This window comes from Penicillium canariense (assembly GCF_028826845.1).
Source record: "Penicillium canariense strain IBT 26290 chromosome Unknown utg000001l_segment0_segment0, whole genome shotgun sequence".
NCBI classification, from domain to species: domain Eukaryota; kingdom Fungi; phylum Ascomycota; class Eurotiomycetes; order Eurotiales; family Aspergillaceae; genus Penicillium; species Penicillium canariense.
The window spans coordinates 4,506,293-4,526,380 of record NW_026622728.1 but is presented as its reverse complement, the minus strand read 5'-3'; the positions used below and the strand labels follow the sequence as shown (position 1 = coordinate 4,526,380).

The following is a 20,088-nucleotide window of genomic DNA, read 5'->3' as shown; positions in this document are numbered from 1 at the left end:
ATCAACTGCTATTTTCTCTGTCCATCGTAGAGGAGCACATGTCCTGCTGCATACTAATCCTTGTCTTCCAGCTCCCTTGTGACCCTCTCCATTTCCAGAACATATTGTTTGGGCTGATGGGCATTGGCTGCCTCGGATCAGCTGGCCGACCTGAATACGAGGCACATGATGAGTTTATCTCAGATTTTGACAGCTAAGAAAACTTCGTTGTAAGGCCTGGAATTACGCTGACATGTTTCATCAACGCACCACCTGCCCTTGAGCTCCGGATTTCGCGAACCACAACCACCACCTGCGGCGGGCCGCTACGGTTTTCGTTTAGAATAAGAATCAAGGCTACAGAAAACATTCTAAAAGGAGAATGCACTGGTCATTAAAATATTGGAAAGGAAAGGTGATGCATCCTGCAGCTTGCAGCAGTTCCGGAACCTCGTAGCCAGGTATTGTTGACGCTAAATGCGGCACGCCTCAAAAAGTAGGGGTGGGGCTGCTTTAGTACTGGATGCTTCTCCTATCATAATACCCCACGCTACATCATCGCTTTCTGCGTTATGGAGTAAAGAGCCTCGCAGTGGACTCAATTTTTATTTCGCCTTCTTGCTGCACGCATCTGTTTCGGTCCCAGAAGAGTTTACACCGCGAACACCTGGCTTAAGCCGAAAGATAGACAGGAAGATTTCATCCCAACTTTTAACAACGCCTAATGCACATGTCCACGTTATATGCCAGCAGCTGCAGTTTCGATAAATCGATATCAATGCCATGGCTGGTACCTGAGGATGTTCGTGGGAGTAGTCCGAAGCAGGATGATACCTTCAACAAGAAGGATTCCACTCAACCCGGTAGTCACCGCGATCAAGTTATCCAGTGGCTCCCGTCGCTAGAAACACACCTTGCACGCAGTTGTGCTTTGGCAAGCTTGGGCGAACGGCTTCCGACGACAGTTCCTGTTGGCTTTCCAGATCTCATAAAATCCGATCGAGACTGGTCGGGTTCGAATTTTGAAAGCGAAGGCGACTATGTCTATATCCTGTCTCCAGAGGATTTGGCAGAAAGTGAAACTGCACTTCATTCCTTTCTAGGTTCGTACCCTGTATCAATTCATCTCACTTGCTTTGTCTCACAATTTCCATTTATCTAGCCTTGTCCAGCAACCCAGATCTCGATCAAATCTCTCCTGAAACGTTTCCTCTTCCTCAGCTAGGAGTGAAGCTTAGGGAATTGTCGGAGACTGTGCATGTGGGACGAGGATTCTGCATTATTAGAGGTATTGATCCGACACGATACTCTCCTATAGAAAGTATGATCCTATATGCTGGGATCACCAGCTACATTGGCAGCACCAGAGCATGCCAGGATGACAGAGGGAATCGAGTTAGTAAGTCGTTATTCTAAGATGCCCATGGTTTTGCTTGGATATTGACGTGCTCCACAGTTCACATAAAAGACCGCGGACGAGACTTTCCTGGGGTGGACCACAGGCAACCCCCATACTCCAATGTTGGCCAAGTAGGTTGAACAACTTCTAGACCTTGCCAGAAAGCTAACCGTGGAACACAATTAGCCATTCCATTCCGACCACTGTGATATTGTTGCTCTATTCTTCGTAGATACCGCGGCGCAGGGCGGATCGTCGAAGCTCGCGTCGTCTGCCAAAATTTACAATGAAATTGCGGCCACTCGACCAGACGTCATTCACATCCTGGCATCAAACACGTGGAAGTTCGACAAGTGCGTTAACATATTAGATCCTTGCTAACACTTCACGTTTACTGGTCACAAAAAGCTAACTGTCTGATGTCCAAATTCCAAATTCACAGACCCACCAAGCTGGGAAATTCGGCCCATCCTGCTGGATTTCGGCCCCTATGGCCCCGCGTTTTGCTTCTCACGTCGGTCCTTAACCGGGTCTCCTTATGCCACGCGTCAGGTAGAAGTTCCGCCCTTGACCGAGCGCCAGGCAGAAGCCCTGGACCTGGTTCAGTTCACGGCAGCCAAACATGCATTGTCAATGCAGTTGCAGCCAGGCGACATCCAAATTGTTAATAATTGGGCTGCCTTACACTCCCGCGATGGCTTCACGGATAACCCAAAGCCGGGGGGCAAGAGGCGCCATGCCCTGCGTCTCTGGCTAAGAAATGAAGAAAACGCTTGGCCTACCCCTGGGCCACTTGAGCACATCTGGAAGGAGATATACTCGAAAGATTCGCCGTGGGCGAAAGACCCGCACTGGGATCTTGTTCCGCCAATTGACTGGCAGCGTATATTGATGAAAAAGTTTACTTGTTCTTAGGATGTAAATGCATGGTCGTGCGACGGCAAGAAGGAGGTGTGTTGTTGAGATGGATACCACATGTACATCCGGCAGTTTCCCGTCTTGGATATTGTCGGAACGCAGCGGGTAGGTGATCCACCTGGATTCAGGATATACTATCTCCAAGATTAGGCATGTATTTGAGCCCACCCAAATTGCCAGTTAGGGGGCTTCTAGCAATTCAGACCTGTTATTGATCCTATTAGTGCACCCGTATGATCCACTCGCTGCGTTTCCGTAACCATGGAGTTGTTTGGTCACGAGACTAAGGGTATCTACCCACTCTCCGGTAGTGCTAATCACATCAACCATAGAAAGCCGGTCTCCGATAACGGTCAGTTCAACTTGCATACATTTCTCCCCAGTGGTCTCTATGCTAATTGATCATCTATCTAGACGCCTCTAAGCTTGACTTCACCAGCCTAGAGAACTTCTACCACAACGTTAATAGCGTGGCAGGCCTTGTCAAGCAGTTCTTCCGGGACCCGCCTGAGCCGCTTTTCACCTCGTAGTATTACATCCAATTCGTTGATGCTGCTCTAACTTCCGAGTTACCTGCTGTTTCTCTAGTGTGATACTAACGAGATGACTTTGCAGGTATCTAGGAGGATGATGCCCAGCGCCGTGACTTGTGCCACGCGCTCATCAACAGCCTTCCGGACGCCCACTACGCTATTCTGCGGGCTGTCATCCTGGTAAATCGCTGCTCATATCTTATGAAAAGAACAACCTGTAATGATGGCATTACAGCACTTGAACAAGGTCCAGGAGCACTACACCTCGAACCGCATGAGCGCCGGTAGCCTGGCCATCTACTTCGGGTGAGTGAACAACCTTTCTCTCCATCAGATTCCGGAGAAGCTAACTTTACGACAGACCGACCCTGATGAGTGCTAACTCGGGAGGCAACATCGCCGATGCTGGCTGGCAAGTCCGCATGATTGAGACCATTCTCAACAACACCTTCCAGATCTTTGACGATGACTAAATAATTCGCCTCATGCTCATCGGATGATCATATGGTCCTTCCCTTGCGGTCATCGGTTCTGCTCGCGCTGTGATAACCCAACAGCGAGGTCACCCCCATAGTCCCTTGTTTCGGGGAACCCCGGTAATCATACCCGATCTTGTCTCCCATCCGATTCCCAATCATGTTCAAACCAACCGCACCTGTCTAGCCCCCATTGCTATGCTTCCCTTTCTCTCCCCAAATAAAATGTGTCTGCTTCGCTCATCAATGTCCCGCGTATGCCGGATGGAGCTCTAATTTGTTCTACACACGCTAATTCCTTTGCCCTTTTCCCCTGTATATTAACGCCCGTTTCTTCTCTGCGCCAGTAGGACTTGCTTAGTTCTTTTCATCACGCCGAATCTTTGATGACCCTTCTTACTAGCACTGCTGTTGTCTCGGAGAAAGTTTAACGAGGAGCCAACTTTACAGGTATAATCGGCTTACAGCTGGTAAAAATATGGACCTCCAGTCTCAATATGACTATGATACATGAATTGGTAGGTGCTCTTTAGTATTAGAATATATTGGAAAAATGAAATACAACTCAGGTCCATCATGGATTTATGACTTGATGCTAGCTCGCACAACGCTTAGCGAAGTAGGACTATTCGCTCACTCTTTACTGCTTTGTTAATGATGGTGGTGATCATGGCGATAAGAATGGTGTGGATGAGGAGTGGCATCACGTTTGATGACTTGGGGCGAAGGTTGTGTGTGCTGCAGTGTCTTTGGTCAGCAGGTGGAAGCTTACAAAGCATCGCAAGACGAGCAAGGGCAAGGAAGAAGTCACTTACGTGGATACTGGTAGGGAATGTTGAAGATGCAGGTAAGGACGCAATGTGAGAGGACACCACTTCTTCAGGCTCTTCACAAAACCCAGATACAAATAGCGGATTCGAGGAGTGTGAAACAGGCTGCTCGCGATATAGCTGGCATTCTTGTCCAGAGGTGGAATATAGCCAGGCCTGGCATGTCGAGACTTCCATACAGCGATCCGCACAGGCAGTTGCACTGGCTTCGCCATAGGAGAATGTTATAGCTCCATGGCTGAAAAGGGCGATGATGTTGTTAAGGATTGACTTGGTGCAAAGGGTTGAGGAAGACTGCGGCGACTTTGATGCAACTGCTCCAGTAGCGAGAAAGATTGCTAGGGTAAAAAGTGGAAAGACCATGGTGCGTATGATGGCAGATATTAGGAGAAAAAAAACCCCATGTGAGCCCTGGTGGTTTATATGATAGGCGAATTGGGATTAGGAGCTTAGGTAGGAGACATATCCATAACATTAAGCAGGCGCAAGCAAAGGGTGTCCCTTGTATCGTAGCATTCTTAAAGAGTGGGTTTAGGAAAATTCGTACCAAATACGCATAAAGCAATTTCATACCCTTATCTAATGCAGGTAGCATAGAAACTAGTAACTACTGAGTATGGGCCTCGTCCCTTTTTGTTGGGCAAGGCACTTTCCTTGGAGCTACTATTTTCCATATCCGTATCCGTACCTCCAAAACCTTAGTCTATCTTCGAACTGCTTAGCAAGAGAAGTACGTCTAGGTTATTCCGCAATGTTAGATTGAACGCGGACATCGCCTACATAGTTCGTTCCGTCCGACTAGTGTAATTTCTCAACTCCGCGGCTGGGAAGACTAGGAGGGTGAACCTCGTCCTATAGTTCGAAATTCTCGAATGCGCATTTAGCGTCTCCACTAGCATGTGTGGAAAGCCGAAGAACTCCGGACCGGACCCTGGTGGGCTCGATCGGAGTCTTTAGCTAGCAAGTAAAAATTGTGAATTTCCCATTAGTGAGGCTGTTATCTCGTGGTACAGCTTATAATGGACCATAAGTATACAAATCCTAGTACCGGTTTGAAAACCTTTGGGCCGCTACTGTATGATGTCTAACTATGCACTATTGGTATAGGCTAGTAAGGGAGATATCAAATGGGATGATCATGATCGGATTGATTGATGAGGATATAGAGAATCAGGGGAAAAGCCTGATGAAGGTCATCCATCCCCTGTCCGGCCAGGCGTTTCCTGCCTGTCCGGCCGATACTCGGGTGTTACAAAGCCTGAGTTAACGTACGAACCAGAATTACATACGAAAAGATAAGAAAAGTGGGCACTTGATGAAGAATCCCGTTCTTAGTGGTAAGTTACCACTCCACATACAGTGGCCGTTCATTAGTATTTGCACTCTGGTAGTTCCCGTATACACCGCCTTCTTTTATTACCCATACCTTCCTTTCTTGGTAAGATGTCAGAACAAGAAATAACCGTATAGACTAAGAATAAAGCCCATGGATCTTTTTGGTCTAGCGGTATTATGCCCCATATTCTGTGCGACATAAGATAAACCCACGCTCCTCCCCCTTTATTCTCTATCCTCTACCTAGTAACCCTTACTAGAGTAGAGCGCAGGGTATTGGTTTCGAAAGCTGGCACCCTGTTAATTAGGAACTTCCTACGAGAATTAATGTGGAGGAACTGAACGGCAGAAAAAATACTGGGCTCCTTGGCATGCCAAGGTACTACAGTGCAAATACTAATGAACGCTGACTGTATTTCGACATATGATCCTCTTCGCTGTTTCTCATTCCAACACCCATCTTTCAGGTCACCCCCAACACAAAGATACCTTCTCTTTATGAATTTCGACTTCGATTTGTTAATCGATCCTCATCGCGACAATGCAAACCCTAGACAAGATTCCGAGTGAACTTTTATTCAGTATCAATGCACTGGCAGCGGACTGGGTTGGTCTCGAAAGCCTTATGCAAGTCTCCCCTCCGATAGGGGGGCTTTACGCAGGCGACGCCAACACTGCGGCGGACCCTGAAGCCATCCGCCTAATTGAGTCAATCCTCGGGGAGAACCCTATCATGCGTCACGAATTGCACTGTCTATTTCGCATGGCCCTAAAGCTACGCCAGCCTTGCTTGGTAGATACTAGTCTCGCCGAGTTTATCGCTCGAGACCATTCTTCGTCGTTCATGGAAACCCCTTCTTCAATATCCTCAGCCGTGCTAAAAGAGATGGTGATTGTCGCGGCCAACATCCAGCGGTTGGCGTGCGCCTGTTTGACCACCCTTTTGACCTGTGTCCGCAAGGTTAAGCCGCGGCGTTGGAAGGGCATTCGAGAGCCTAGTTTATTGAAAAATCAGGAACCCACCGAGCCATATCAGCCGCGTGATGCTGGCCCTCCTTCGTGGATTGAGGAGTATCGGGTTTACCGTGCGCTCTGGCGCCTACAATTGTATTCTGATTTATCGATCGCTGGGGCCCGGCTAAACTGGCCTCACAGTGATCTCGAGAATTGGCGGATCGAAAGCACGGACTGGAATAGCGTACCCCCAGTGATGAGAGAGGAACTACGCACTATATCAGAATGCCTGGAGACCCTATGCGAGGTTGATCCTATCCTTCGCACTACAAAGTCTCAGGTCACTTCGACCAACGACGGGATACACCTTATTTCTCAGCTACCGAATGCATCTCGACTACGATGTAAGTTTGATACCTGGGCCCCTCCGTCTCCGCCTACGATCCCCGACTACGAGGAGGGTATCCCTATGGATTTTTGGGGCCAGGGTCTTGTATCGATTCGCTGGAATCGCATGGCCGGCTGCTTTAGAGCGTGTCAGGTCAGGACAAAAACCTATCCCGCCCGGCATCAAGTCTGCCGTATCCAGGATGCCCGTCCGTGGCGGGGACTAGGCATGCCAATTTGGGACCTCTGGCGATTATACTGCCTAGGACTCTGGTCGGCAAATTACCCCTTCGCAGGGCGGCATCCTGGACCTATCCCGACTCCTGATGGATCAGAGGTTCCGAAAGGGTGTTCTCCGTTTGCCTCGGGCTCTGAGATAGATTATCGGGTTTCTGTTTTTATGCAGGCATGGATGCAGATAGAGAATCAGGAATGTGAGCAGAGAGTAGCAGAGGAACGGTCGGTTAGAGAATGAATATCAGGTATCTTTCAATCGAACCTCTCCCCGAGGTCTTTACGTGAGCTAGGTTTGAGTATCTAACTAGCTATGTAAAGAATCAGGAACTGAACTGAAAGATCATATGAAACCATGGCTCGTCGTTGCCGTTCTCATCCAATCCTGAGGTCGTCCAAGCTGTGACAGATATCGGGGTTTTCTTTCCTAGTTGCTGCTTGTGGTTGATCAGAAGCCAAGCGGCTCCTCCACCATTGGGGGTTCCCAACAAGGCCAATCCATTCTGGTTAATCAACACCCCGCCGCTCTTCTTCTGATTGATGTCGAAGACCATTCCGGGCCACGCAGGACAAGGGCCACCACACACCGTTTTCATAACACTCAAAGTATCCGCATTGATAATGTGTGTCCGGACCAGGTACTTCAGATTTGCCACGGAGCTGCCGGTAGACCTGGCCAGCGCGGCGTAACTGAGCCAGACCACGTCGGACCATTTACTTATCGGACAGGTTCGCCCACCACTCATGTCCGCGGGACTCCGATTGTTTTCCGCAATGACCAGGCCGGCTATGGGACTCATGGGGTTGATGTAGAATCCATCTGTTTCCTATACCAGGAAAACCAGATCAGCTATTTTCTACAGACTGTGCTTCTTCATATACGTGAAATAATAACAACGGTTCAAGAATATTCAAGAATACTTATATAGTTGGTCGTCCGAGTGACTTTGCCATTGGCATTTACCTCTGTCGTCCAAGGCTTTTCCTGAACCCAGAATTGTCCCACCAAATTGCCGTCTTTCCCGTTGTTTGAGCTGAGCACAGTGGGCAGTCCTTTGGCTGTCAAGGCCTCTTTCAACCACGCCACACTGTCGGGTTCGGTACCGGCATTCTCTCCGTATGCGTGGCTCTCCCAGTAATTTTCCAACTCGTCTATGGTCGTCCAGGCAGACTCGTCGCTGAGTTGCCACTTGGCCCTGCACTTGCAATACAAGCCGTTGCCCTTTTGTACCGCCGTCTCAAAATCGAGTGCCCGCGCTGCTAAACCTCTCGAGGAAGAGACAGAGATGGTCAGATTTTGGCCTTGCCAAACCCTAGGAGTCGCAGAGGCCACGAGATCCCGTGCATGATTCCGACTAGGACTACTGTCGGTGACATGAAGGGTCTGGTGCACCAGAAGCAAGCACAGAAGACCTATCAGCCCTAGAAACCCCAGTCGGAGTAATGGCTGGGAGCCCATATTGAGAAAGACAGCCAAGAACAAGGGAAGGGAGTAGAAGATGACCAAGTAAGTCCGGTAATGAAAGAAAAGAAAAACACAGAAGACAATTGATTGTATAGAAATTGGTGAAAAAGGAAAGTAAATCGAAACCAGTGAATGTCCCCTGGAAGTAAGGATAGTGAGAGACCGGCGAGATTCAATCAGACATGCTCCCTTCCGCTAATTTAACTGCTCGTTTAAGTAGGAGTGTGCCATAACGAGGAGCCGTGAAAGGCTTGTGCCATGACCGATGGCACGGAAATGCAACATATTTCCATCCGAGATTTCAGTAATTTTCTCTTGCATCTTCTCCATTTTACGGTATCCCTATTCAGTCCTGGCTTTTGTGTCAGGATCCTTTTATGGAGATCTTCAAATAAGGCTACGATGTTTTCGGATAATGAAGCGGTGGTAGTGTTGAAATCCGTAAATGTCTCACCACTAGGGTCTGTCTTAACGCTGTACTGTATACAATGGAGCATAGTGTGTGATTTAGCTGCTCTATCTCTTAGCTACGTAGTACGGTCCCAAAAAAGTTAGGGACACCGGACAGTCCTAAAAGTAAGGACCAAGCCTATATGGTGTGGTCCGGTCTCCGGTCTAGTCCGGTCCCTTGCGGTCCTTAGCGAGGTCTAGACAGAACTATATTATCTGCTCTGAATCTTACGGCTAGTCTAATCCTGCAATATTAGTACCTTCGTTGGCCCCCACACGCTTTGCTTAGTGTGTGTGCACCACCGCTTCCTAGGAAGTTGGGAAACACCTATTTCACCATTATACAAACCCATGTATTCCCATCTCGAATACATATCAAGGGACACACGATTGATGTGACTCATGCCTGGACTCGTTGAGGAAAAAAGTAAGCAGACCTCTTCTTTCTCACAACGTGAGTTTTTCTTGTCTCTTTCTGAACAAAATGATACTTGGCAATAAAGCTTGGGCGTTTGCTTATTTAGGCCAAAAGAATGTCGAGAATTACATAAATTTCCACTTTATCAAAGAAACCCTATGTATGTACCGTTTGTATAGGATGCTGCCAAAAAGGGACCGGCGTTAATCGGTACATGAAAAAAGGGGGTGTCAGGGTTCCAATGGAGCGCATCCACTTAGCAAAGCAGGTGGGCCCTGATATCCGTTCCGTCCGTTCGACCCACCCGTATCGCACTCGGATCCAACGCTGCTGCTCCTATGCTCCCAGCCTCTTACTATCAATGAAAAATGAAAAAGAGATAGTGGATATCCATCCATTACCGAGTACCAACGCAGCTACCGGCAACCGCTCAGCAGCCCTAGGGTAGGATTCCAGAACGACAACCGCCCCGGCTCGTCCTAATCCGAATGTGTATGAGTGGACTGGAGAAATTGAGCCCTCTGGTACATCTACGGCAGTGACAATTTACGCAAAGAGCCCACCGACGACATGGCCGAACAGGTAAGCTTCATCGATTATTTGACTTAGGCAGAATTTAAATCCCCGAACATCTAATTCTGTCGAGGCAAGCGCTGTTTCGGCTCGGATGGCGCTATACTAGTCTTTTTGTCGCCGCTATAATACGGATCATAAGAATGAGTGCACACTCTTTTACTTTTTCTTGTGTCTCTCCTTTATGTCCCTTCTTGGTTCCGATTCAACTCACCACTCATTTCCTCCGGGGGCAGACATTGTTGCTGCCTCCCCGACTTTGAAAAATTGCTAGTCCAGATTTGTGTATTCGTTACCTTTGATCATGCATTTTATGCCCATCGTCCTACTCCTGTTAGGGGCTTGCCAAGTGCATGGCAAGGCTGTCTTTGCCCATTTCATGGTATCCAACAGCGAGAACTACACGGAAAGCGATTGGGCCAATGACTTCACCCTCGCTCTCGACGCTCACATTGATGCATTTGCCATGAACATGGCCTATGGGGACCCGGTCAACAGTGCAGCCCTCCCTGTCGCCTTCACTGTTGCCGATTCCTTGGGCTTCCGACTCTTCTTTTCTTTTGATTACGCCGGCAATGGTGCCTGGCCTGAAGACCAGGTCCTGGACTACCTCACCACCTATGGATCCAATGCTGCCTACTATCAACATAATGGCCAGCCTTTAGTCTCGACGTTTGAAGGCCCTGATAATGCCGATGACTGGGTGACCATCAAGGCAGAAACCAACTGCTTTCTGATCCCGGATTGGTCCTCTCTCGGAGCCAAAGCTGCCATGGCTAAAGACGTGGCCGATGGACTGATGAGCTGGGCGGCCTGGCCCTGGGGTGGCCAGGAAATGAACACATACGTCGACGCATCCTACCGAGATTACTTGAATGGACTGCCCTACATGATGCCTGTGTCCCCCTGGTTCTACACCAATTTACCAGGCTACAACAAAAACTGGATGTGGCGCAGTGACAACTTGTGGTATGACCGGTGGCAAGAGATCTGGTTTCTGCAGCCCGAATTCGTGGAGATCCTCACCTGGAATGACTACGGCGAGTCTCATTATATCGGCCCGCTTTACGACAAGGCCATGGCCCCGATGTATATCGGCCAAGCGCCGTTCAACTATGTTGAAAATATGCCTCATGACGGTTGGCGTCTGTTTCTGCCCTTTGTCATTGACATGTACAAGTCCGACATCGCCACCGTCACTGAGGAGGGATTGGTGACTTGGTTCCGCCCCCAGCCCGTGGGTGCCTGTGACGATGGCCAAACGACGATCAACACCGCGAGCCAGCTCCAGATTGAGTTTGAACCGGCGAGTGTGTTGACCGACGAGATCTTCTTCTCTGCTCTGCTCGGTTCCACTGCCGACGTCCTCGTGTCCGTGGGTGGCAATTCGGTGGACAGTGTTTCTTGGACACACAAGCCCAGTGGTGGGGTGGGAATATACCATGGCAGCGTTGCTTATACTGGCAGTGGTCCTGTCCTCGTGACTGTCATCCGGGATGGAGTGATAATTGCCCAAGTCTCTGAGGGTTCCATCACCTCAGCCTGCGATGACGGCTTCCAGAATTGGAACGCCTGGGTAGGCAGTTCCATCTCCAGTACTTCGATCTCTGCCCAGCCTCCTTCTCTGGCCAACGATACCTGCGTTGAGGGCACAGGTACGGGCAACTTTGCCGGCCTCTGTGAATTCTCGTGTCGATACGGCTACTGCCCCATTGGCGCCTGTTATTGCACCAAGATGGGAACAGCACGCACCCTCCCCAATGCGACGAGCACCGTCGGGTACCCGGCTGCTGGAGAGGACGCCAATTACAGCGGCTTGTGCAGTTTCTCTTGCAACTACGGATACTGCCCTGAGAGCGCGTGTGGCACCGTGGACGTGCCTCTATCCACGCCCACTAGCTCGCCGTTCACTCCTCTTGCTTGTGTGGTGGGCGAAGGGGAGGGCAACCTGGGCGGTTTGTGTTTATATGCGTGCAATTTTGGCTACTGCCCCATTCATTCGTGTACCTGCACCGCGGAAGGTGTCCTGATTGATGCTCCGGCGGTCAACTCCAGTCTGACGGGAGTCCCTGCAGCCACGGTCGATTACGACGAGTATCATGGGCTGTGCAGCTTTGCCTGCAGTCGAGGATACTGCCCGGAAGGAGCATGCGTACTATCATCCACCGCAGGGTCCGGCACCACGGATAACGGCATAGTGGTCTATATCGATCCGGGTGTGTGGTCAAACCCGGAAGCTGCGTGCCCCATGCCCTGCACGATGGTTCTGCCCGAGATTCAGCTGGGCGGCACGTCAATCATCAAACGGCCTCCATATACCACCACCGTAGTGGTTGAGTGGACGACTGTCGTTGGAATAACTCAGGACAATGGCGATGTGTCCACCGCCACCCGGACCAGTAGAGTGGCCGAGTCTACAGTGATTCCTTTACCCGACATCACGACCACCGCATACCCAGTTTCCAACCTGGTGATACCTACTGGGGGCATATATTTCCCCACGCCACGGCTTCCCCCGACCACTGTGACTATTGCCGACGATCCCAACCCACTCAACGAGCCTGGCGTCACGCATGCCCCTAAGAACCGGACCATCATTATCCCGCCATATCCCTGGGATACTACTCCCTATGGCAGCAGTGGGAGCACCGACGATCTAAACATCCCTAAGCCCCCCTCAATCGACGTGACCGACGGTCCTAACAACCCTGAATGTGAAAGCGGATGCAGTGGAAAGCTCTGCAATGACCCCTTCTGTCACTGCTTCTGGGGCTGCCCGCATACCGGAGCTTCCTATGATAGTGATACCAGCTCCGATCCGGACGATCCCGATAGCGACACTGTTGACAACGGGCCGGATCCGAATGCCAACAACGATGACACGGACACAAAGCAGACCGCAACGACGACTACCACCTCGTCCTGTACGCGGCAGACTGTCACGGACGCTTGGGTCTCGTGTACTTCGGTGGACTCTACCTCCAGCTCATGCACGACCACTAGCACGTTGGTGGAAGTGGGCTGCTCGGTTACAGCGATGACCACGACGACGGGGGTGGCAGAGTCCTGTTACTCAGTGTCGCCCGATGACGACCAAGGCCAAGATGGCGGAGCCTGGAACGACAGCGTGCTTTCTAGTATAAGCTCCGGCTGGTCAGGACTGGGTAGCGCCTTGGGCATCACCATCACCGAACCGACCAGTACCTACACTGATGTGGTTTACAGTGGTACCGCATCGGTTCTGACAACCACCGCCACCGCCACCGCCACATCCACGAGCACTGCCCTTCCAGAATACGGCAGCTCCTCGGCGTGGGCCCTCTTCATCCGCCAAGTCTATGACTCGGACACCTCGTCCACAGGCACTTTCACCTACACAGGCCTGGACTACAACAAAGATGAGTTGACGATTGATCACTGCACAACGGATACAGACTGGTCACAAAGTGTAGATGACGACGACGAAGCGCCGAGCAGTGTCTCGGATATTACAGCATTTGGAGCTTCGTGTTCGCTGAGCTTATGGGAAAACACCAGTTACACTAGCCTGGTAGGAAAGCTTGAATGTGACAAGTATGCGGATGCAACATGCGAGACACCCATTAATGTCGTGTCGGGTGGCACATGCGGAGCAGCCAATATATACCAAACATGGATCGTGTCGTGCTTTTGGGGAGATGTATAGCTTTACTAAATATTGAATGATTCCGAGCATATTTCTGCCAGAGCGCTGTTGCTGTAGCCGGTCTCGTCTAAGGTTGTGTGGGTAGTAAAGTTGTATGTCTCTACATTTGACAACTAGTATCGAAGTTCAATTGGGACATATATATGAATAAGTCTCTCTACCCGCCAGCTGAATCTATGGAATTGGTTCAGCCTTCGACTTATCTCTTCCTCTTTTAAGATATCCTTTCCCTAGATCCTAGATTTCCTGCAGCTGTGGACAACATTGAATATATCGTCGCCAATACTAGAGTAAGTTACTCTCTGAGCTTTGTTCTACCAAATACCATGGAATTGGCCATATCTATGGCCGCACATTTTTTTTGTCAGAGCCGAAGTTATGCCGCAAATTACCATTTCCGTGATGTAACCCTTAGGTGCTCCACTACTCACTAGCGTGACTAGAATTTCATTCCCAGACTTCCAAATTGGAGGGAAGAGGCAAGTAGTTGAGACTAGTAGAATAGCATCATTTCCAAATCCTCCCTTGGACTATCTCCGGTGTGTACCTGAGCTAATAAGCTGCAGGCGTATCCACTTTCACCACAAATGTCTCACACAATCAACGAACTATCTCCTACCTATGATCAACTTACTGGAGGCTATAGGGTGACAGGTGTCACGAATTGCCAGATCTGCCAATCTACGAAAGAAAAGCAGGGAAGACTGCGCACTGACGAAGATTTCAAAACTAGAGAAGAGGGGAAAAAAGAAAAAGATCCTAGTCTGTAGGTATTGTAATATCCTTACTCCAATATGTGATAGTCAGCCATTACCCCTTAGGCGGGCCCTAGCAGGCTACTGTAGCACGTAAAATGCTGCGCTACGCCTGGTAATCATTAATCTCTTTCGTGAAAGCTTTGAAATGCATTCTCATATTTAGCTTATCGAATTAAGTTCAAGGGACCCCACGGCGTTTGTTTTCTCCTTCGGTTAGACTAAATTACCAAGTGGAAACAGCACAGGACCCTAGCTGAACAGTTTAGTCCGTGTAACAAGACATGGTGAAATCATATCTACTAGTACACTCTGATAAATAAGGATCAGACGGAACCAACCCAAAGAGGATGAATTGATTGATTAAGAAACTACAAGATTGAATCTAGGCGAGGACACGTTGAGTTGTCCTCGCTTACAAAGATGGGATTTGGGGTTGCAATGACCGAATTCCCCAGGCGTCGAAACTAACATAGAAACTATATACCAAAGTACACAGTTGGCGAACTAATTAGTTGTTGGCATAAATGATAGGTCCATTTTCCTCGACACTATATCTAGGTCAATAGATAGGCCTAGGGTAAATGCAGACCAAAGAACACTAGGACGAGCGCGGTGGCAGTACAGTAGTAGTCTTTGACTGGGGGCATCATACTGTATAGTGCTTTTTGAAGACAGATTACCCCTGCATATACAGAAATTGTTTCTCGGCTCGGATCCCGACACCACTTTGTATGTTGATATGGGTACTATTTCTACTGTAGAATGTAGTGAGAACCAGATTGTCGAAACCTGGAGCGATAACTTACCGCTAGCAAGGGGTGTGTCTCACAGGCGACCATATTTGCTAGGGAATGTATGTAATTTCGGATTAGTCATGAACTTCGGTTTCGTACTACAGTATATCTACCGAGTATCGGCCGTATAGACATACAGTCAGAGTTCACAAGTATTTGCACTATAGTACTCTGGCATGCCAAGGGGCCCACTATTTCTTCTGCGTTCGAGTTCCTCCACATCAATTTCCGTAGGAAGTTCCTACTCAATAGGGTGCCACCTTTCCGTATCCAGTACCCTGCGCTCACTATGAGGAGGATAGAGAATAAAAGGGGAGGAGAGTGAGTTTATCTCGTCGATAAAGTAAGGTATAGATAATAAAAAAAGGCTGTGTACCTATGAGGGAAATACCACAGTGCAAATACTAATGAACGGCCACTGTGAGCCAAGGGGTTGCTCTGAACACCCTTATTTTCTTCCTCAATCGATCAATCTTGTTCATCTGATTTTGATTCTACTCGATCTTATTTGTCCTGAATGCGTAATAGGCTATACAGTGACGTTCCATACATTTTAACACCCCTTTTAGACCCACCCACTACACCGCCTATATTCATCCTATACCACCTACCATATTTAGCTAGCTAGAAACCACGCTAATATTCAACTTAGAGATGAAGCACCTAGAGCATCTCTCAGAGACCATCCCTAATAGGGTTCAGGCACTGATTGACTCGGTTGGGTGGTATACGCCATATTAGTGTGTGTAATTAGCCATACATGTGGTAGTCCCTTTCTGGCTGGCAGAATATTATGTAATTAGGGGGTGTTGAAATCTATGGAACGTCACTGTATGCTTTCAGCTTGTTACAATACAGATCCACCCGTGATTATCTCCATATTAGGCTTATTTCAACTAGCCAGCAACCCGTTTTGGTGTGTCCAGGGGTAAATGTCGAACGCAGAAAGAACGGTAACGCCGAGTAAAGCGTAGACCAATAGACCAAGAGAGTGTGTATTGTAGGAAATAGGGGTTACAGGCAGATAATGAAGATTCTGCGCCAAGTAGCTAAAACAGGTTAGTAGCTAGCTGGATAATACAGGTGGAGTAGCTAATTTCAACAGTAAATCTCTTCAAAAATTCCTATCATGGAATTGTACAGGCTCGAAAAATCAAGCTAGAAAACTGTTGTCCTTTGCGTAGCGTGTGCGTGGCAAACAATGCGGTATCCGACCATCGGGCACAAGAGAACCGGACTCAGAAGCTTACCTTATTGATATGCTGATTGAGCACGTCATGGCTTCCAGGTTCGCGGCGAAAAAAAACCACAAATAAGTATAGAGAAGGATTCAAAAAGGGAAAAGGGGGGAGGGGAGATGAAGGTCAAGGACTAAATCAAAACACGCTTAAAGGATCAGAAACACCGCCAAGGAAACACCTATATATCAGGTCGTAAATCATGACTGCCACTCGCCAATGGAGGACGGGAGAAATTCGAGAAGGGATGGGACGCATATGCAGAGGGGAGACAGTTGAAGTGGGTAATTCCAAGAAGGGGGAAAATGGGTATGAGAAAGCATGTCAAGAATCATAAGGCATCAATCGTATAGGGGTGTTCTACGGGATGGCGAGGCGTTGTATGATGCTGAATCTTCCGCTAGAGGAGTCCGCATATATCGCTTTGCGGCGGAGCTTCGAACAGGACTACAGCGGGAAGGGCGTGAGTGGAATCCTGCGCTGCTATACGAGCGCGGTCGTTCCGAGCTGCTGCCACCGCTTCCAGGCCGACTGCCCCCGGGACTCCCGCCGCTGTAGCTACCTCGTCTGGTATCTTCCGGGTCAAGATTAAAGCGAGGGCGGGGCGCGGCGCGAGGTGGGGGTACTGATGAATACTGTGGAGGCTCTGGCGCCGGGGCCCACACGGGGCCGTCAAAGATGGGCTTGCGGAATTGGACGTCGGGCGCTGGTCGGGAGCGAGAGCGCGCTTCTCGGCGCGATTTGCTCGATTTTGAGGACCGAGGCTCATGACTTCCACTTACGTGCGACCGCCGCGGAGCCGTTGGCGAGAGATCGCGATAAGGTTTCCGCATGTATGAGTCGTGAGAATGGCGGCGCGCGCCGGTGTCTGGAGGCGGGGACAAGTTGTGGTGGCGGGATCGGTGTTTGGGGAGGGGATCAGCGGCATCTTTGCGCGGGGAATGCTCTGACGCATCGGCGTCGTGTGAATGGGCATCTTCCATTCCTGGGCTGAGGGGATGGCTGTACCAGGCTGGATGGTCTCGGCCTCGGGAGCGGGGAGGACGTTCCGTGCCGGGCGGAGCACCTGGCGACTGCACTCGGGGCGACGAGACGCCTGAACGGCCACCGTCCGGCCTGCGGCTACTTGACGCATGATAATCGTCCGTGCTCATGCGGCGGCGGTGACTTTTCCGTCTACTCGGTCGATCAGAATCATACTGCGTATGACGCCGTGACTCTGACCGGCGCGGTGGATGCGAAAAGTAGTCCTCCTCATCCGGCAATGGATCCTTTCCACTGAAATGATAGTGATAAGCGCCAAAACTCGGCGGTGACGCGCGGTGAACGTTCCTCTTCACATAGTCGTATTCGAGCCGCTTGGCGACACCCTCATGCCACTGCAACATTTCGGGATCTGGCTCTGAGGGAAACGCATCGCGGGGGGATATCCTTGGGGAATATCTCGCCCTTCGCGTCCGCAATATCCCAGAGGCCCACCGCATTCTTCAGAAAGCGCCAGTGTTCATCCGGGTCCATGAGCACCTGAATGGTCTGCCAGCGCACGAAGCCATTCGGGCATAGCGAGGGGACTGAAGGGGGGTTCATAGGGGCTCTTGGAGGGCTGGAGGCTGTGGAAACACCCGAGCGACTGATAGATGAAGGAGAGGGCTTGGGTTTTAGTCTCGAGGAAGAGCGGATCGTAGTTGCCGCCGACCTTGCGGTAGAACGCTGCGAGGCGGTCCGGGGTGAGGTCGGTTGTGGGGCTCGAGTCAAAGGAGGGCTGTCTCACACAGTCAGTCAAGCCTTCGCGAGAGTTTCTGGGGGCAAGTTTTTCAGTCCAATATCTCACCATCAGCTGTGCGATTCCCAGACATAGCTGTTCCAACAGCGGCGCCGGGCTCTTGTCCGGGTTGATCAGTGTGCCCCAGTGGCTGGTCGCAGAGGCCATGGCAGGGCTGGCGCTGGCACGGTCGGGAGAGTGGCATGCAGGAGGAGAGCCGGGCGAGACGGGAGGATGAGTAGGCGCCTGAACATCCACGTCCGCATGGCCAGTGAAGTAAAGACACAGCGCTCGAGGCTCATCCCCAGGCAGCGAGGGGCGGTCAGGCACAACACACATGGACCCACTGCGGGGAGGGCGATCCACGGAACAATCAGGAGGGGAGGATGAGGTCAGAGAATCAAGAGAATCACGAGATTGGAGACAATCTTCAACTCTCAGGAAGGGACGGAGCCGACGAGCAGGTGTTCGTAGGCATGACTGGGAAGGGTCAAAAAGACTAGCAGGTGACGAGATGACGAGCTGAGTCAAAAAGGGCCAGTCCGCGAGGGCAAAAAAATCAGGCGTCAACTGCCCGCGAGACGCCATTTGCGCGGTCATTCCCGAACACATCAGCAAATCGCTCAGCCCGTCCATCTTACGACCAACCACGCCACTCACGTCCCTGTTCAGCTGCTGTCATCATACGAGGCGCCGACTATCATGTCGTCATCCATTATACCTCTTCATATCGAGCAGATCGAGCAGATCGAGCAGATCGCCCATATGTGCCGACGTGACTACAGACTCTTCTTTTTCTCACCAGCCCACCCAGCAAATCCCCTGCAGCACCTCACGCCGTCCACGGCGAGAAGAGCGGCCACGAGTATACCGCGTCCGCCACGCTGATCGGCACTCCCGTTGGATCTAACAGCCCAAAATCAACGTTTGGCTGCGCCAGAAACTCCTCCATGCTCTCATCCAAAAGACTACTCATGGGTGAGATTCCCTGGCGCAGTAGTCTCGGGCAGCGTAGAGCCTCCGGGCAGATCCACCTCGGTCGCTCGTTGGTCGCTCGTTGTGCAGACTGGGGAAGCGCAGGCAGCGCATCGGCTGGCTGTCGAGAACGCGACTTGACTCGCTGGCATGCGAGGTGCGCGTGGTCGAGCCCCATTTCTGGTCGAGACATTGCTGCACGCACTCCAGGTTATTGTAGAACTCGGGGGCAGCCAGGTTCCCGTGATTGCTCATTGCGCGGAGAATTTCCAGGGCTGTCTCGAACAGACCGTAGTCGCTGCGGTGCTCGTGGATCTGGCTGGACAGCACCATGATAAGCGCCACCGAGAAGAGGTAGAGACGAGGTGGTGGGCGTCGAAGTACCCGAAGATCTGCAGCGATCTGTTGGTCCACTCCCCCACGATCAGCGAGTGGCTGTGCCTTGCAGCGTGGTTGCATGCGTCACTGAGCGTCTTGGGCGTCTGGACATGTGCCTGCGTGGTATTTTTGTCGGCGTGACTGGCGTCGCGAGACTGGATGAGAGTATACAGCAGGATGGGCCGGGTGGCCAAGATAATACACTGTCGCAATGAGACCATGAGATCCATAAATGGCCAGGATTGAGCTATGGCTATCATCCTGTTTGAACTGCAGATGCAGCGACACGACGTTCTCCGCGCTGGGTCCATCTCGACTCAACAGAACGTGCGGGGGAAGCGCCTGCGCTGCCGGTTAGCAAATGAGCTGACAGCGTGCAATACGACCTCTTTCTTCCCATATCTCTCATGCACCTTAATCTGATCCCTGTTCACATAGGCGCACTCGGCAGGACAGTCGACTTGCCGACATTTCTTGCACGACTATCCACCAGAGCACTTGATCCTGTGTGTATGGCATCGTCGGCATCTGGAGAATTGGCATGAGC

The 20,088-nt window shown here is 50.6% G+C and overlaps 7 protein-coding genes across 7 annotated transcripts; 3 read left to right on the top strand and 4 right to left on the bottom strand.

Moving 5' to 3' along the window:
* Nucleotides 1-757: 757 nt before the first annotated feature.
* N7482_001536 (uncharacterized protein) lies at nt 758-3,302 on the top strand (the record flags this gene model as incomplete). The annotated part of the gene is made up of 9 exons (XM_056683661.1): nt 758-1,082; nt 1,142-1,378; nt 1,436-1,509; nt 1,565-1,731; nt 1,831-2,261; nt 2,711-2,825; nt 2,967-3,009; nt 3,065-3,135; nt 3,191-3,302. 9 exons carry the CDS (start codon nt 758-760, stop codon nt 3,300-3,302), a joined length of 1,575 nt encoding a protein of 524 aa, XP_056547267.1.
* A 2,709-nt stretch (nt 3,303-6,011) lies between these two features.
* N7482_001535 (uncharacterized protein) lies at nt 6,012-7,286 on the top strand (the record flags this gene model as incomplete). Its single annotated transcript, XM_056683660.1, has 1 exon — nt 6,012-7,286. One exon carries the CDS (start codon nt 6,012-6,014, stop codon nt 7,284-7,286), a length of 1,275 nt encoding a protein of 424 aa, XP_056547266.1.
* Nucleotides 7,287-7,368: 82 nt separating this feature from the next.
* N7482_001534 (uncharacterized protein) lies at nt 7,369-8,504 on the bottom strand (the record flags this gene model as incomplete). The annotated part of the gene is made up of 2 exons (XM_056683659.1): nt 7,369-7,872; nt 7,992-8,504. 2 exons carry the CDS (start codon nt 8,502-8,504, stop codon nt 7,369-7,371), a joined length of 1,017 nt encoding a protein of 338 aa, XP_056547265.1.
* A 1,751-nt stretch (nt 8,505-10,255) lies between these two features.
* On the top strand, nt 10,256-13,636 carry N7482_001533 (glycoside hydrolase family 71 protein; the record flags this gene model as incomplete). Its single annotated transcript, XM_056683658.1, has 1 exon — nt 10,256-13,636. The coding sequence occupies one exon, from the start codon at nt 10,256-10,258 to the stop codon at nt 13,634-13,636; it is 3,381 nt and encodes a 1,126-aa protein (XP_056547264.1).
* Nucleotides 13,637-16,767: 3,131 nt separating this feature from the next.
* N7482_001532 (uncharacterized protein) lies at nt 16,768-17,814 on the bottom strand (the record flags this gene model as incomplete). Its single annotated transcript, XM_056683657.1, has 1 exon — nt 16,768-17,814. One exon carries the CDS (start codon nt 17,812-17,814, stop codon nt 16,768-16,770), a length of 1,047 nt encoding a protein of 348 aa, XP_056547263.1.
* A 116-nt stretch (nt 17,815-17,930) lies between these two features.
* On the bottom strand, nt 17,931-18,527 carry N7482_001531 (uncharacterized protein; the record flags this gene model as incomplete). Its single annotated transcript, XM_056683656.1, has 1 exon — nt 17,931-18,527. The coding sequence occupies one exon, from the start codon at nt 18,525-18,527 to the stop codon at nt 17,931-17,933; it is 597 nt and encodes a 198-aa protein (XP_056547262.1).
* A 633-nt stretch (nt 18,528-19,160) lies between these two features.
* Nucleotides 19,161-19,771, bottom strand: N7482_001530 (uncharacterized protein; the record flags this gene model as incomplete). The annotated part of the gene is made up of 2 exons (XM_056683655.1): nt 19,161-19,576; nt 19,630-19,771. The coding sequence occupies 2 exons, from the start codon at nt 19,769-19,771 to the stop codon at nt 19,161-19,163; spliced, it is 558 nt and encodes a 185-aa protein (XP_056547261.1).
* Between the last annotated feature and the right edge of the window lie 317 nt (nt 19,772-20,088).